At 57.8% G+C, this 16,931-nt stretch overlaps 1 protein-coding gene across 3 annotated transcripts in view; it reads right to left on the minus strand.

Annotated features, from left to right (window-relative positions):
• LONRF3 (LON peptidase N-terminal domain and ring finger 3) overlaps positions 1 to 16,404 on the minus strand; it is a 39,908-nt gene extending 23,504 nt beyond the window's left edge. The window contains exons 1-6 of one of the 3 annotated variants that reach the window (XM_053892118.1): positions 16,081 to 16,404; positions 15,090 to 15,873; positions 11,178 to 11,296; positions 7,340 to 7,462; positions 1,006 to 1,255; positions 142 to 232 (exon numbers count right to left, since the gene is read on the minus strand). In XM_053892118.1, the coding sequence (XP_053748093.1) occupies positions 142 to 232; positions 1,006 to 1,255; positions 7,340 to 7,462; positions 11,178 to 11,296; positions 15,090 to 15,873; positions 16,081 to 16,230 (1,517 nt within the window). In that variant the 5' untranslated portion in view covers positions 16,231 to 16,404. Of the gene's footprint in view, positions 1 to 141; positions 233 to 1,005; positions 1,256 to 3,284; positions 3,441 to 7,339; positions 7,463 to 11,177; positions 11,297 to 15,089 lie in introns of all 3 variants that reach the window. The other 2 variants (XM_053892117.1, XM_053892119.1) reach the window with 2 other exon arrangements.
• Positions 16,405 to 16,931: the final 527 nt, after the last annotated feature.

Raw genomic sequence — 16,931 nt, forward strand, 5'->3', positions numbered from 1 at the left:
CAACCAACAGCGAGATTTTCATTTTGTTAGAACCATGCTTTTCCGTGCCAACCAACCAAACGGTAGGTCACTGGCTGAAAGGTCCAGAATCCCCCCAGAAAAAGCAGCTTCAGGCAGTAAGCGATAGTACCCTTCACATACCTCATACACAGGGAGCATTCAAGGTCAGATGCATCAAAGGACGGGAGTGGAGCACTGACCGCAGCTCTGGCCCCCTGGTCGGCGGGAGGATCTGTGATTCAGAAAGCAGTATGTCAGAGGCAGACCAAGCTGACTTGCACAGTCAGCACTTCTGAGGCAGAACCACCCCACTAGATTTTCAGCTTTCCACCCTCAGCGCCTCCCAGAGGGTTGATTCGGTGGCCACCCGAGCCACTGGGAGTGGGGTCCCCTGAGGGAGGCCCTGGTAGGTTTCCAGCAGGCCCACGGGAAGAGAGATGCGAACCAGGGAACGTCCGGGAGCCCTGGGGACTTCACTCCAGTGCAACAGGCACCTCACCCTACAGAGGCAGCGGTTCCCTGGGCCGAGCGAGGCCTTCAAAGCCGACACCGAACCTCGGCACCGCCAGCCTCTCTCGGAAAGACGCCGGGCTGTGGCTGCTGCTTCTCAACTGCCTACCTGCGGGCGCCCAGCTGGGAAGGATGAGCGTGAAGCCTGATCACGCCTCCCTGCCCCTACATTCCTGGAACGGAGAGGAGGGTAGGGACAGGTTGGCCTGGAAGGCGACACCATCAAGGGTACGAGGTGTCACTACTCGATACGGGGCTTGACCTCAGGCCTCGGCTTTCCGTTATTAGCGAGCCCCGGCAGTATGCTAGCAAACCGTGCGCTCTCACAGAAGCTTCACCGTGACCTGAGGCGGCACAGCTAAGTGCCAGAGCCGGGCCGCACACCCAGAGCCCAGGGAGCCCGCGGAGCCCTTGGATGGAGGCTAAGGAACCCGCATATGCCGGTGAGCCCAGGCACCTCCTTCAAGCCCCTTGGTCCCTGGGTAGAGTCAGTACCTGGCTTTCTGGCTTTAGTAGGCACCTCTGGGTCTTGGGGTCCAAATTGACAACGTTTCCTTTTCTTTTCTTGGCGTTTGCCAGCCTTGGCAGAGGCAGCATCCCCCTTCTCCTCCTGGTCTCCTGCCTGGCCTCTCCCGTTGCCTTCTTGCCCCTCCCCCTCTACTTTAACTGGGTTCTCCAGGCTGCTGCGGTCTCCCGCGGCCGCTGCTTCCTCCTGACTAGAGCAGTGCGGGAGCTCCCGGCTTTCCTGGACGAAGAAAGAGCCAAATGTCAGCACCAACTCGGGCCCAGGATCATCCTCTGACATCGCTACCCACCGGGGGCAGAGAGAAAACTGCACAGCCCTGATCATTTAGTGGACACCCAGCTTAAGGAGCAAAGGCATGCCTGGCCTGGGTGAAGTTGACGACCTTCCCTGGGCGAGGACAGAAGGGTATGTAGGGGACAGACTCCTTGGGCTGCGATAAAGGGGACAGATGCAGAGTGTGGCACCACCGGGCCCTCTCCTGGCCAAATCTTTCCCGTTACCACCTGAGGGAAACAAAGACAGGCGGTGAGGGCAGGTCCTGTCACTCGATCCTTCCTGTCGCTCTCGCTGCCCTTCCAGGCCATCTGCGAGCCCCACACCCAGCTCCAAAAGGACTTTCGCTAAGGCTCTGGCATAGGCCTGCAGGGTTACCACAGGTACCAGAGCCCCGTGTTATACGGGTCAAAAGAATCAGGGACAAACCACTCTTTCGACTGGCTTTTGGGTGAAAAGTGAAAAAGAGACAACTCATTTGGCAAAACGACCAATGATGTCTCTAGCCTTTTAAAGAATTTCCGTCCAGGAGGGCGTATTTGAAAATGGATCTAGGAATAAATCCAAACACCAGGGGGTGTTTGTGCAGATTCACCCGGAGAACCCTGAACCCTACTCTAAATCCACAGTCCGGGAGTCCAAATGCTCATGTGGGTTTTTTCCCCCTCCAACCCCCGAGCCACCATCCCCCCCCCGAAATCGGTAGATAGATGGGGAAATGGGGGGCGTCTGGTCGGGAGAAGTCAGTGAGCTTGATATGGGTTTTCTCAGTCTCTAACCTGGGGAGGTTCAGGGGTTCGAGCCCCAGGCATCCACATGGGAAGACACTGCTTTGCAAAGCAAAGCTTGTGTGGAAGCCGGATCCCCGCTCCCAGCTGGCTCACCCTGGAAAAGCCAGGGGTGTGATTTTCCTTCCTTTCTGTTCCAGCTGCAATGGGAAGCCACTCCAGACACTCCAGCTCCCGATTAGTGTTCTCGATCATGTAACAGTGATCTCAAACATTACTGAAATGCACTCGGGGTTCTCTGCTTCCAGGAGGTACTCAGTCCTGCTCCCCCTCTTTCTTCTTAAAGTCAGGCCCACCTGCATTTCGTTCCTTCTCCAGGGTGGGGACAGAAGCAGGGAAAATGGAAGGCCCCTGCCTGCCATGGAGATCACAGGGCTTCCATACAGGGGAAGAACACACCGCCCGGATGGAGGGGAGACTGTTGCCTCAAGGTGCCTCGGTGCTCAGTGCTAAACTTTGCCTTCAAGTCTGGACCCCTGAGCCCCGGCTTCCGCCCACTTGCCCTCTGCTGGGAAAGCGAGGGCCTGGAGCCCATCTCTCTCTCGTTCTGTTCCCTCGTTTTCAAGGACAGGCGCAAATACCCATCTTTCTCCCAGGGACTTAACGCTTCCCAAATTGCTTCCCTCTTCCTGGCTACAAATACATACTGGAAGTCTACACATGTGTAAGACATTGCGAGGGAATATAAAACTACCTCCGCTTGGGGATCAAACGGAGTTGTCTTTGCACAAGGAACTCAGCTGGTGCTCAAAGACCAGCAGCTTGAACAAACAACAAAAAAAAGCAGGAAAGGAGGGGTTGTCAGGCCTCTTTCCAGGCTCCGCCCCCAAGCTGATAAAGCCACCCAGATTGAATGAATGGTTCCAGGGGAAGCGGGCCGATTCCTTTCTACTTCGGTCAAATCTCTCCCTCAGCTGGATCTGACCAAAAACTGAAAAATGACTGTAATAAGATTAAAAAACAAAAAACAAAAAACAAAAAACAAACCCACAAAAAACAAGCCGGGGACCGTGCCTGAAATCCAGTTTTATCTGCAAGAAACATAGCCTCCTAGCAAAGAACACGGCCACCAGCGACTCCTTTTCTTCTTTCTCGGGAACCGAAGGAGAGGCAGGGCTCACTCCCACGTCTGCCCACACAACAGCCAAACGAAGCATCACGAGCGAGCTGGGCGAGTTGAGTTTTACCTGTGGCAACTTTGGTAGATTATGACTGGTGCCTTCAGTAGCCATTGACTCTACGTGTTCCTTTAATCTAGGGTGAGGTGCCAACAACTTCAGGATATCGGGAAAATGTTCCTGAGACTCCCCCGGGACTGATGGTGAAAAGAAACTAAGGAGAAGCTGTGACATAAAACAGAAGACTTCACTACTTGAGTTTTCTACAGGTGCTCGGGTGAGAGGGGGAGGGGTGGGAGGGGCAGGGGGCACAGCTTGTGGGGTGACACTCCAGGGAAGCAGCGTGGGACCGGAGACCCCAACACGCCCGGGCAAGGGGCCTCCCTTCGGCGTGCATCAGAACCAGGGAGCGTAAGAACTCTCCAGGCTCCGAGTTCCCACGCCTGGCTGCCCCAGGTCTCAAGTGCAGCCCAGGCATCTGGACTTCAAAAAGGCACCACGGCTGCCTTTGTCACCCCGGCCAGTTAAGAACCGTCACTCCCATGCTAGTGTTCCATAGAAATATCTACGGTGGGAATTCAAAACCCATCTAGGAGGAAAGAGACAGAGAGGTGAAGGCAGGCGAGAAACATCACTGGGCCTGCAGTCAGCTCCGTAGCACCACCATGGGCAGAAGTCTACAAACGTCCTCCAGGCTCCTGGATAGGTCTTTCCCCTGCCGGCCCGTTGCGCTCCCTCCTCCCCGGACCGTCCTCCTTGGATTTGCAATCCCTTCCACAGCAAAGTGGTGGGAAAAGCAGAACCCAGCCTCTCCTCCCCCATTCCGGCCTCCGCTGTGGGGAGACTGTCAGGTAACTTCAAACACTGGAGGCAGGCAGGCTCCAGCCCGCGGCTGGTTTCCCTTGCAGATGGATACGGTGTGGGGCGGGGGGACGGGGCAGGTCCAAGACCCAGAACCCCCAGAAGAGACTGGGAGGCAAGGATGTGTGTTCTCGTGCGGACTGCCCGCATTCTTGCTTCAATCCTCCCCTGCGCCAGCACGGGTTACAGGCGGACACGTGTCTCTACCGTACGTAACACGGAACACGAGAAAGCGGGTCGCCTGGCTTCTAAAACACGTTGAAGTGCCTGCCACTGGGCAGCCGCTGTACTGCTCGGAGACCCACTTAAGGGCTGCTCCGTGCCCTTGCTCAGGAGAACAGGGTGTTTACCGATCAAGGGAGTCGGACCGAAATTCTGAGCAAACCCTGTCCAGGTTGATCTGTTCCCTTGCTGGCCCCCAGCAGGGCCTTCACCATGTCCCTTCGGATGTCAGCACTCTCCACACAGCCGAACCCTGCTCGGCCTCTGAGGCTGGCTCCAGTGCCACCACTCCAGCCTCCGGGACCTCACTTGTCCTTTCGTGCCCTCCGCTGCACCACGATCGAGCACCTGGTACTGACTACACAGTCTCTCGCCAGCCTCGGATGGTGTCGCACACCTACGTCTTTCTGACCAGATGGCCAGCTTTTGGGGGCACGTCACAGATGTCCGATACGTACTCGTCACACCGGATGGAATGGAATTAAGACACTTATCCATCCCAGGGCCCAGGGAGAGGCCGAGGGTTCCAGCTGCTTGTGGGGAAACCCACTTCCCAGGTCTCAGTTGGTAAAGGAGGGAGGCGGGGAGGTACTCACAGTGCCCAGGGCCAAAAATGCCAGCTTTCAGAGGCCCCTCCTCCCCAGGAGCCAAAGCTGGCCTTCAGAAGCCCTCCTGAGCGGCCCAACAGGACCAACCCGCTTCTGAAGCAGTTTCCCTGGAATCCTCCCCCAAAGAGCACGATACTTGCTTGTCGTGCTGAGCATCAGGTGACGAACGCAACTGCTGAATCACTATATCGTACACCTGAAACTAACATAACACTATGTGTTAACTAACTGGAATTAAAACAAAAACTTAAAAAAAAAAAAGAGCAATGGTGCTCTCCGGTGGCAGCCACACAGCATCCAAAGGTACGAGGATTAGAGGGCAGAGCATGGAGGGGGGAGGGGGGCAAGGAGGCAGAGGAGAGAAATCGATGGAAACAAGGGGGAGACAGCGACTGCACTTCGCTTCTTACCTTTACTACCTAAGATCTCATTCTAGACCTTCCCAGCGGCTTTGGAAAACAAAAGTGGGGGTCAACGCTCAGGGAGAATGATCATTCCACGTGAATGAAAGTCAATTCCACCTCAGGGTCAGCCTTGGAAAGGCCCAAATGGGTCAGGAAGGGGCAAAAAAGCATCTGCAGGAAAAGCAAACACTAAAAAGAAACCTAGGCCTGTGAGTGTCTAAGGTCACTAATTACTGCCAAGTGAACCTGGACCGTCTTCGTCAAATCTGTAGCCCCGAAACTGGAACAATCCAGTAAATCAGAACTGCTGAGGGCCCTCAGTGTTCGTACACGGCTGCCGTGCCCTCATCACAGCCCGTGGAAATCCGCCTCTAAGTTCTCGCCCCAGCTTCAGAACTCCGGGACACTCATCATGGGCCTAGGCTCCCTTGTAGAACACGTGCAGGATCGCGAGGTCCTTAAGGACCGAGGCTGTGGCTTCTGAGTCTTTGGGTCTCCAGAGAGGTGCTGTGCCAGAGCGAGATTCTTCTAACCAACCTTTGTCGATCCCCCCGCCCCCAGAACGGGACAGCCCTGTTGCTCCTCTCCCCTCCACCCCACCAGTGAGCGCCGAGAGGCCCGGCGTGTCTTCCTGGGACAGAAGAATGGTGGGCCGCCAGGAAGGCGGACTCTGGAAGCAGACGGAGCTGGGTTTGCCTGCCCTTTCACCAATCACGAGCTGCGTGGCCTCGGGAAAAAGACTCCCGGCCTTGGCTTCCTCACCTGTCCCATCTGTAACTTGGGATTAAATAACATCACGTACCCTCAAAGGGATGCTGTGGAGATGAAATCATATCTCCCACAGAAAGCCCCAGCACAGTGCCTGGTGCACTGGGAATTGCTCGATAAACATTAGCTGTTATTGTTATTAGTCACGCCATGGACGGCACTTAAGATTCGGGGAAGGGTCCACAGCTTGGAGCACATTCTCTGCCACCAGTGCTCTGCTCAAGAACACCCTGCCCGCTTTCCCAAACCAGGCCATGGCACCTTTCCAGGAAGAAATCTGTGTGGGGCAGAACCTCCAGAGCTCGGCTCCCCTAGTTCACTGATTTTGCTAAAGATTCCTTTCCCGAGCCTTCAGAAACCAGTCTTGTCCCTTGCTCCCTTTCTTCGTCCACGGCTCTGCCAAACCTCACCGGGGCGGGGGCACTGGAGACAGGTGGTGAACAGGGGGAGGGGCACAAGGAGGGCAGAGGCGACCACTGTCTGTCAGCATCCAACTTCTAGGCCAGTTGGCCACACAGTCTGAAAGCACACTGCAGAACAGTAAGCACTGACGTCCATGAACTGAGGACCCTTGAGCCCTTCACCAGTGCAAACATCTCATGAATTAAACACACACACACACACACACACACACACACACACACACACACCAGCCACATTCTCCTGGCACTCAAGCGTCGGAATGGCTGCTTGCATTATACCGTAATGGTCCCTGACTTACATCTGTGAGACAGTGTGTGTGTTCTATTTCTAGCAAAGGCTGAAGGCTAGAGTTCTGCATATAGCAGGGGAGATGGTGACCAACATTCCTGGTGAGGAGCTGGCTGTCCTGTGTGTCCGGTGAGGCCGTGACTCAGCCAAAGCAAAGTTCTACAACCGCAGGCAGCCCCACACCCCTGACCTCTGGTCAACAGCCAGAATCTCCAGAATCTTCCATCCCCCTGTTAACTTCTCTGGCTTGATTTGGTTTGGTGTGGTTTTCCCACTCACAGCTCAGACCCTGAGTTTAAGAAGCAAGAACATGCCTCAGAGCCTCCTACAAAAATGCAGGAACTGCTCAAACTGATTGCACACGCCAAGAGGACGGTGTGTTTCTGAGCAATCGATTGGCACTTGTGTCTCCTTCCTGCCCCCTTAACCAAGGGAGCCACCCACTGAGGGCCCTAAATGCCAGGGAGGGTAGTTCCCTCACTCCCTCCCTGGACAAGACAGACAAGTGGGAGCCCGCTGGGCCACTGGATCTGATACCATCTCAACTCACCCTTTGGGCTTCAGATCTTGCTCTTTTGTTCTTTCCATCGAGGGACACACAATATAGAAACTCCCTTAGTGCTTCCTCCACCTTGCCTAAGGTGGCCAAGGCCTGTGCTTTTCTGAAGTGTGCCTGGAAGAAAACATCGGCATTCAATCCTGTTCTTATTTATCTATCGACTTCTTGACACTGGCTAAATGTTTCGTGAGTATTTGCTACTGTGTGAAGGGGCTTAGAAGGACTATCTCTTGTCGGGGCTCCTGGGTGGCTCAGTCGGTTAAGCATCTGACTTCGGCTCAGGTCATGATCTCATGGTTCCTGAGTTGGAGCCCCGCATTGGGCAGAGCCTGCTTCGGATCCTCTGTCCCCCTCTCTCTCTGCCTCTCTCCTGCTTATTCTCTCTCTCTCTCAAAATAAGTAAATAAAAACTTAAAAAAAAAAAAGAACCGCCTTATCTACAGTCCTATACATGTAGACAAATGGTCTGAAGCCCATTTTACAGAAAATAAAACTGAGACCCAGAAAAGTGACGTGCCCAAAGTAACACAGAAGGCAAACTGTGGAATCAGGGTTTAAGTCTGGGTCCGACTGATACCAAAGTCCAATCTCTTAATCCCTGTGCCATACGACCTTCCCGCTGCCCCACTGTTGTATTGGAGGGATCACCAAATGCAGCAAGAACCCTCATCTTTTAAGCACCTACTGGCCAGCTTTTAAGACCCGTTCCAATATGCCTTTCTATTCACTAGCCCATCAAGCAGAGATCTAGTTCACATTTGGCTGCTGAGTGACCACCCATACTTGCTGATCATCTTTCAGAAGAGGCCCAAGGGAAGGGACATGGCCTCTCCAAGACGTCAAGGTAGTTAGTGGCAAAGCAACTAGAACCGTGGTCACGACGCCCAGAATGCTCTTCCCCATAAAGCAGATTTCCCTTCAGAGGGCCGACCAGGGACCAAGCAAATGCTTTCCGTCCTGTAGGCTCAGCTCACTTCTGTTCCCTCACCCCATCTTTAAAAAGTATAAAAAGTTTTAGGGCTTCTCGGGGTCCCCGCCCAACTGCCCTGGCAAAGAAACTCTAGAGGGAGCAGACGAGCATTCTGGGGGAAGAGGCAGGAACGAGAAAAGAGGTGGGAAGAGGGCTATACTCTCTCTGTGCCTTGGGACAGGTGGCCCTTGAAACTTGGCCGGGAGGGCATTGCTCCCGAGTCATCTAGGGTGCCCCTCGGGGGCCTGCTCCCCACTCCCTTGCCCCCATGGCTGACCCTGAGTCTAACTTAGAGAAGGAGATGATCCAGGTTGCAGCTGCTGGGCACTCCCAGCTTCCCCTAACATGCCTCTACAGGCCCTGGTGAGGTGCCCTCTGGCTCCAGCCTGGCTCCAGGCGCCGGCAGGGATCTGCCTTCTTGAGCAGTGGCCCCTGCTCCAATCCTCTCGGGGACCTCCCCCCGTGTCCCCCGCCCCACTCCTGGGGCCTAATTTCGGCTGATACTTGGGTATCGATGGCTTCCCTCACTGCTCCTCCCAGCAGTGCTTACCAGGGGCCCCCTGGAGAAAGGCTTGCCTGACATTTCAGGGCGGCTAGAGGCGATAAGTGTTGGGGGACTGGAGAGGCCTCTGGGACCCCTCCGATCATACCCAATAGCAACCCAGACACGCCACCTGTTCAGGGCAGCCAGCCCGGCCCACCGAGAGCGTTCCACAAGCAGGGTATGCTGAGTACCACTGCGCCTGGCTGGGTTGGCTGGAAAAGGGCTGCGGGAGATGCCCCTGCCCTAGGGGCACCGCACAGAGAAATGGCGGGAATGGGGCACCCGGGTGCTTCAGTTGGTGAAGCATCCGACTCTCGGTTTCGGCTCGGGTCACAACCTCCCAGTTTGTGAGTTCAAGACCGGCACCGGGTTCTGAGCTACCAGTGCAGAGCCAGCTTGGAATACTCTCTCTCCCTCTCTTTCTGCCCCTCCCCTGCTTGCTCGCGCTCTCTCTGAAAATAAACAAACTTCAAAAAAAAAAAAAAGAGAGAGAGAAAGAAAGAAAGAAAGAAAGAAAGGGTGGGAAATATGCAAATCGGGGTATGAGCTGGTTTTGAATGGTATGCATCCACTCAAATCTTCTCTCAGCCCCCAAGACAGTTCGTTCTCTGGCTTTGGCGCTCTGCTTACCCCAGCAGTTGGGGGGAAACGAAACTCCCGTTCACCGCTTCCGTCAACTCTGATTTCACTGAGGAAGTCACTTTTCCCAGTTCATCTCAAACGGTCCACCGCTTCTCAGCCCAGCTTCCCACCGCATCCCCTAGGTTGAGGGTGGGGGTGCAAGAAGCTGCAAGAGGACTCCTCTTACCCCCAGGCAGCTGGCTGACCTGCCCCTGCTGTGAAGTGTGAAATGCTCTCACCGAGGCTCCTTTGGGTCAAGACACCGGCGACTTTTAAAATCTGTTCCTTGGGGAAGAGAATATGCTACTCCACCCCCCACCCCACCCCCCACGAAAACCTTCTCATCAAAGAACATACAGGATTCACTCGGACCCTAATGGCTCCGTATGCACGTCCACAAATGCCTGATCTGAGCGTCCTAGTTCCAGAAACAGTCTGATAAGCCACAGTTTTCCTGCCGTCAAAAGTCATCAGGTGTGGCAAAACCCAGGCTACAGTGATATGGACTGCATTACAGTCGCTTAGTGTGAATTCTCACGAATTCTCACCTAACGTACTGCAGAAATATTAGCGTGTGTGATCGCGGAGCGCTGTCCAGAGCTCGCCGAGGGTGCCACGTAGTATATGGTCTTTCTGCAATCAGAAACATTCTGGACTCTGAACGCTTCTGGCCCCACGGGATTCAGATAAGGGATCACAGATCAGGACCCGGCTAAGTTGGGGTTCGGAGGAAGGCGTCCCGGGGCTCGCGTCGAGACAGCACTGCACCAAGGCCGGGCAAGTGGTAGCGCTCCCAGCATGGCCCCTTGGCCGCGCTCACCCGTGACCCTCACCACATCCCCAGGAGGCGATCAGGGTGACTAGTAATAGCTGCGCTTTGCCACCAAGGACACTTGGGGGCCAGAGAGTGAAGCGACTTCCCCACGGTCACTTGGCTTGCAAGCAGTAGAGCTCGGGCCCGAACCTAGTCTCCCAAACAAAATATTGACGTGTGGCTAAGGACCGGTCCTGAGGCCCGAGACACAGAAAGTGATGCTTCGCATCCTAGAATCCTGAGAGATGCCTAACCCGGCTTTCTCCCTACCCATCCAATGTGACCCAGACGTTTAGGGCCACCAGCAGGCGATTATATTAAGGACTGGAAATGACACAACCAGCCAGACATACTTGGCTCGTGCTCCTCTCTACTGTCGCTGGAAAATGATGATTGGACACATAATGCTACGGGCCAGGCATCGTTCTAAGCACCCTACATGTATAAGCTCGTGTAATCCTCGCGATTAACCCTTTGAAGTGGGTGCTTTGAATATCCCCCTGTTGTACAGACGAGGAGAGAAGGCCCAGAGAGGTTAAGTAGCTTGCCCAGGCCACACGGCTGGTAAAAGTAGCAGAACTGGGACATAACAGAAACTCAGGTGGTCTGACCGCTAAGTCCATGCTCTGAAGAGTTCTGGACAAGTTCTGAACAAAGCCCAGGCTGCTTGGCAGGACATCAGGTGAGAAGTAAGCTGGGGAAGAATCCGGTTCCCTTGCAGACTCTTGAGTCACCCTTTGCCAAGGGACCCCCAGCTCCTTTGCAAAGCCTCTTCCCTGCTCTGCTTGAGCTCTAGTGACCCAAACTCCCAGGGAGGCAGCTCTTCCTGCCATTTCCTGTCTATAGTACAACCCATTCCCAGCCCTCCCATCCCACTCACCTTAAAACCCATTGGGCGGAGCTTACATGCTATTTCTGCATCATGCAGTGCGTCCTCGTGAGACTCCAAGGTGAAATAAATTTGAGACCGGTTGCTATAAAGCAAGTGGTCGTTTGGAGCTGCCAAAATGAGGGGGGGGAAAAAAAGCTCTCATTAATGGTCCCAGCACAAACACATAATTAAGTCCTGTATGAGGATGGATCTTAGCAAACGGCAAGTTATCTGGGAAGTTTGTTAAAAGTTAATGTATTCATTCTGAGAGAGTGTGAGTGGGGGAAGGGCGGGGGGGGGGGGAGAGAGAGAATCCCAAGAGACGCAGGGCTCGATCCCATGAACCGTGAGATCATGACTTGAGTCGAAATCTAGACACTCGACCAACCGGGCCACCCAGGCGCCCCTAGGATTTTTCTACTGGGGATCCCGATGTCCAGCCCGAATATTGCCCTGCCTGCCACACCCCCCCAGCCGCTCTGGGTCTGAGCTTCCCCAACTAGGAAGAAGTCACGTTTGCTCCTCTCTCAGGTGGTTCCTTAGAGGGCCTGTGGGTGCATCAGTGGCTCTGACATAGAGGAAACCCTAGCCGCCCTCCTTCGTGGCTATGTATGGCTAACTGTAAGCCTGGCTTCGGAGTGAGGATCCCCACGAAGAAACAGGCCAGGGCAGGGAGAAGGGGAGGTGGCCAGATGTGACTCCCATCCTACCCACCAGAAAGGCAAGTCCAGGTTAGTCTTCTAGTGACATTAGCAACATCTCTGTCTACAAAGTCCCACACATACGAAGTTTCTCTGAATGCACTTGCGAGGTTCCATCCTTTCTTTACAGATGGCCACATGTGCGTGAACGTAAACAAGGCTGCTGGGAATAAAGCAAGCTTGGTCCTCACTCACACTTTGAATCTTTTTTTTTTTTTAACGTTTATTTATTTATTTTGAGAGAGAACACTAGCGGGGAAGGAGCAGAGAGAGAGAGAGAGAGAGAGGGAGAGAGAGAATCCCAAGCAGGCTCTGTGCTGTCAGTGCAGAGCCCAACATGGGGCTCGATCTCAGGACCCATGAGATCATGCTTAACCGACTGAGACACAGCCCCCGCGGGGGTGGTGGTGGACCCCCCGGCGGGGGGGGGGGAGGACCCCCACAGAGCCCGATCTGGCAGCTGCAGCTGGAGCTCAGTCCCTGGGTCCAAGCAGGAGGTCCCTTAAACCCAGATCTCCAAGGGAGGTTTCATTCCTTTTATTTTAACGTTTATTTATTTTGAGAGGCAGAGAGACAGAGAGAGGGAATCCTAAGCAGGCCCTGTACAGAGTCCAGACTCAGGGCTCGATCCCATGAACCGTGAGTCCTGACCTGAGCAGAAATCCAGACTCAGATGCTTAACCGACTGAGCCACTCAGGCGCCCCTCTCTCACTAACACTTTGAATCACTAAACGCCAGGGCTGGACAGGCCTTTAGAGATCACCTGGCTCAACCAACCCATTCTTCAGAAGAGGAAAATCAAGCCCAGGGAGGGGAAGGCATCCGCTCCAAGTCATACGGCTAGTTAGACGCTGAAGCTTTGAAGCTAGGGTGGGGGGCATGTTTTCTTTTTCTGAAGGGTGTGCGGTACTTAGAAAAAACGAGACACTGGCCACCTCTCAGCACATGGATACTTGCCTGCTGGGGAGGCCCCTTAATAGGGTAAGGCTGTAGTATGTAAGTGATGAATCACTGAATTCTACTCCTGAAACCAATATTGCACTGTATGTGCTGTAACTAATTGGAATTTAGTTTTTGAAAAGTTTATTTATTTTCAGAGAGACACAGAGAGCACAAGCAGGGAAGGGGCAGAGAGAGAAGAGAGTGAGAATTCCAAGCAGGCTCCCGGTGGTCAGTGCACAGAGCCCAAAGTGGGGCTTGAACCCATGAAACTGTGAGATCCTGACCTGAGCGAAAATCAAGAGTCGGATGCTTAACCGACTCAGCCACCCAGGAGCCCCAACTAACCGGAATTTAAATAAAAATTTGAGGGGCACCTGGGTGGCTCAGTCGGTTAAGCATCTGAGTCTGGATTTCTGCTCAGGTCAGGACTCACGGTTCATGGGATGGAGCCCTGAGTCTGGACTCTGCACAGGGCCTGCTTAGGATTCCCTCTCTCTGTCTCTCTCTCAAAATAAATAAATAAGTAAATAAATAAAAGTTAAAATAAAAGGAATGAAACCTCCCTTGGAGATCTGGGTTTAAGGGACCTTCTGCTTGGACCCAGGGACGAGCTCCAGCTGCAGCTGCTGGGACGGGTTCTGTGGGGGTCCTTCCCCTGGGGGTCCACCCCCCCCCCACGGGGGCCGTGCAGAGGGCTTGCCTGAGTGCTCTTTACTTGCTCTCAAGACGTTACAGAGTTTGCAGTCGACGCTTCCCTTTTGTTCTGCAGCACTCGCCAGCCCGGAGGCGACTCAAAGTGCGCTTTCCCAGGCCACAGGATATGCATGGGGGTGGGGGCGGGGGTCCCTCTCTCCCTCGGGTGCCAGCCTGGCCCAGCCAGCCCTCGTTCCTCCTCCTCCTCCTCCCCCCCCCCCCATTACCTGTTGCAATCTCGGGTGGAGATTCAACACGTGGAGACTCGAGCCCACCCCTCTCCTCCGCCCGTCGGGAGTCGGGCTCAGGGCACCCCCGGATCCCAGAGCCCTGCCTGCCCGGCCCTGCCGCCTCCTCCCCGGCACGCTTCGCCAGACACCGCGCCCCGCCGGCCGAGCGCCTGGCGGCCGGCCCGAGCTGGGCACTACCCGGCCCGCGGCTCTGCGGCCACTTCCTGGGTCCGGACACGGAGGGGACCGGGGCGAGCGGCGGGGCGGGAGGAGGGGAGCCGCTTCGCGTGGGAGCTCTGGCGCCCGGCCGTGAGGCTTCCCACGTTGCCCTTGAAGCCGCTAAGCGCAGCCGCGGCTCCTCGGGCCGCGCGGCAGCGGGTCCGAGGCGTGCCCCCTCCGTAGCGGGCGCGCGGTCGCGGGGATCCCCGCGCAGTTGACGGCCGGGTCTCCCGCCGGGCCGACGGGATAGGGGTTCGCGGCGAGGGCGCGCGGGCTGCGGGCGGGGAGGGGGGGCATCTATTTCGGCCGAGGATCCTGTGATAGGAAGCGGTGACAATGAGTCACAGGGCAGCGGGGCGCGAGCGCTCCCCTCCCCCCCGCACACGCTCGCGGGATGGTTTCCGAGGCGAGCGTGGCCCACTTCGGTTACCTCAGCCGTTACACAATCCCGCCCGCCCGCGCGGAGGAGGGGCCGCCCGGCCCGGGCCGCTCGCGGCCCTTATGCAACCAGTGCTCTCCTGACCTAATTCCACGCCGGACCCACCCCACCGGGAGCCGCGGCCCCGGAAGGGCCAACTCCCGCCGCGGCGGCCGCCCCGGGACCAGGCGGGGAGCGGGGCGGCCGCGGGCGCCGAGCGAACGTCGCGGCCCCGGCGGGAGCGCGAGGAGGGTGCGAAGTTCCTCCGCCGGCAGGGGAGGGGCGGGCAGGTGTCCGAGGGACCCCGGCGTGCGGAGGGAGAGCGGGGCCGCGCGGCCGCGGCGGCCCCGCGCACGTGACAGAGGGCCAAAACCGCGAGGGGACCAGCGAGGGAGACCCAGAAACAGGGACACCGAGCGAAAGCCGACTGGCAGGCGCAGGAATGAAAGCTACGAGGCGCCACGGAGAAAGACAAAGAGCGACAGAGACACGGGCAGGGACACAGAGTAAAAAAAAAACGATGCCTCGGTAGCGACCGAGGCAGAGTCAGAGACCGGACTCCAGACGCCCCCTCCCCCACCCCGGCCCGGGGGCCTCCGGCGCGGCCCGCCCCCCGTCGCGCCCCCCTCGGCCCCGCCCCCCGGCGCCCCCTCCCCTCGGGTCCTCCGAGCAACCCCCGCCCCGCCTCCCCGCCGCCCGGCCCCGCGGGGGGCTCACCTAGCCGAACCGCCTCGTTGTACTTGAGCAGCGCCGCCTCCACCTGGTGCTCGCGGTACAGCTGGTTGCCCTCGTGCCGGAGCTGCGACGCCCGCGCCGGGCCTGGGAACAACTTGCCCAGGAGGCCACTGAGCACCACGTTGACCCGCAGCGGCGGCGGCGGCGGCGGCGGCGGCGGCGGCGGTGGCGCCGCGGGTGGCGGCTGCGGCGTCGTTGTCGTGGTCGTCGTCGTCGTCGTCGTCGTCGCCGCCGCCGCCTGCTGCCCGTCCCGCTGGGGGGCCGGGCGCGCCTTGCCGCCGGCCACCATCAAGGCCGGGAGCTTGACCCCGCACAGCGCACACCGCCGGTCGGCCGCCCGCCCGCGTTCCAGGCAGAGTTTACAAAAGGTGTGGCCGCACGACAAGGACACGGGGTCTGACAGAAAGCCGTGGCACTTCCGGCACTTGAAGCCGTCCCACACCTCGGTAGCCTCGGCGGCGGTTGGCGCCCCTGCCTCTTCGGCCGCCGCCTCGCGGCTCGCCGCACCGCTCCCGTCCGGGGGCGCCAGCGCCGGAGCCTCGCCTTGCGGGACTTTCTCCGCCAGGCACCGCACCAGCTGCTCCAGCTGCTCGGCCACCAGCTGCTGCCGTTCGGAGAGCTGGCGGTACACCTCGAGGGCTTCCCGGAGGCGCCCCCCAGACGCCAGGGCGTCAGCCTTCGTGAGCAGGACTTTGCACTCCGGCGTCGAAGTCTTAGGAGGCGGCCCCGGCTCCCGCTCAGGCCCCGGCTCCGACTCCGGCCCCGGCTCCGGTCCCGACTCCGACTCCGGCCCCGGCTCCGGTCCCGACTCCAGCCCCGGCTCCGGTCCCGACTCCGACTCCGGCCCCGACTCCGGCCCCGGCCCCGGCCCCGGCTCCGGCTCCGGCCCCGACTCCGGCCACGACTCCGGCCCCGACTCCGGCCCCGACTCCAGCCCCGGCTCGGGCCCCGACTCCGGCCCCGGCTCCGGAGCGTCTAAAGGTGCGGGGCCTTCTGTGGCCGCCTCCGGGTGGGGCTCCGTGTCTCCGCGGGCCGCCGATGCCGCCGGCTCCGCCAGTTCTAAGTTGTCGCTGCCGAGCTCGGCGGGCAAGCTCAGCATCTGTCCAGTCTGAAGTGAATCCATAGGGATAGAGAAGCAGGCGTGAGGGGACGAGGCGTCTAGGGGCCGGGGACTCGGAACAGAGAGCGAGGGCTGCTGGGAATCGGAGCTGCCTCTGCCGATCGGAGTGGCCTCAGCCGCGCGCTACCGCGCGCCGGTCGCTGCCGCGCCTCCACGAGCTCTCGGCCGGCCGCCGCGCGCCGCCTAATAACTGTCTTGTCTCAGCAAAGTGTTATATAAAACAGCACCACGTGACGCGCCGCCACGCCGCTCATTGGCCGGCGGCAGGGAAATTGTTACAAAACCAGACAGTTTTGTAACAGTGTTGCGCTTGCTTCTTTTGGCTTCGCTTTTCTTGGCTCGTTTTTGAGGTTGTTTGTGTTTACACTCCGCCTTATTTTTCCCCTCACAGTGTGGTTCCTTTTCGGAAGAGAGGGAGGGAAAAAACCCAAAGTCTTGTCTCAGGCTTCTCGGTCTCCAAACCCTACCCCATCCCACCTCCAAACCCGCCAGCAAACAGGTCCCCTCTGCCGGCCGCGCGCTAGCGGGCCCCTCCCCCAACCCTTCGGTGGAGAAGCAGGTACCCCGAGGTGCGCAGTCCGCCAGGTCTGTGGAGACGCTGCAGGCTCTCGCGCCTACGGGCTACGGCTGAGGTCTGCGGAGGGAAGCGTGTTGGAAGGGTCCCCGGGAAGCCCACGCCCCTCACCTCCGTCCCGGCCGCGACT

This window comes from Panthera pardus, unplaced genomic scaffold, assembly GCF_024362965.1.
Source record: "Panthera pardus isolate Hobbes unplaced genomic scaffold, ASM2436296v1 HiC_scaffold_27, whole genome shotgun sequence".
Classification (NCBI taxonomy): Eukaryota; Metazoa; Chordata; class Mammalia; order Carnivora; family Felidae; genus Panthera; species Panthera pardus.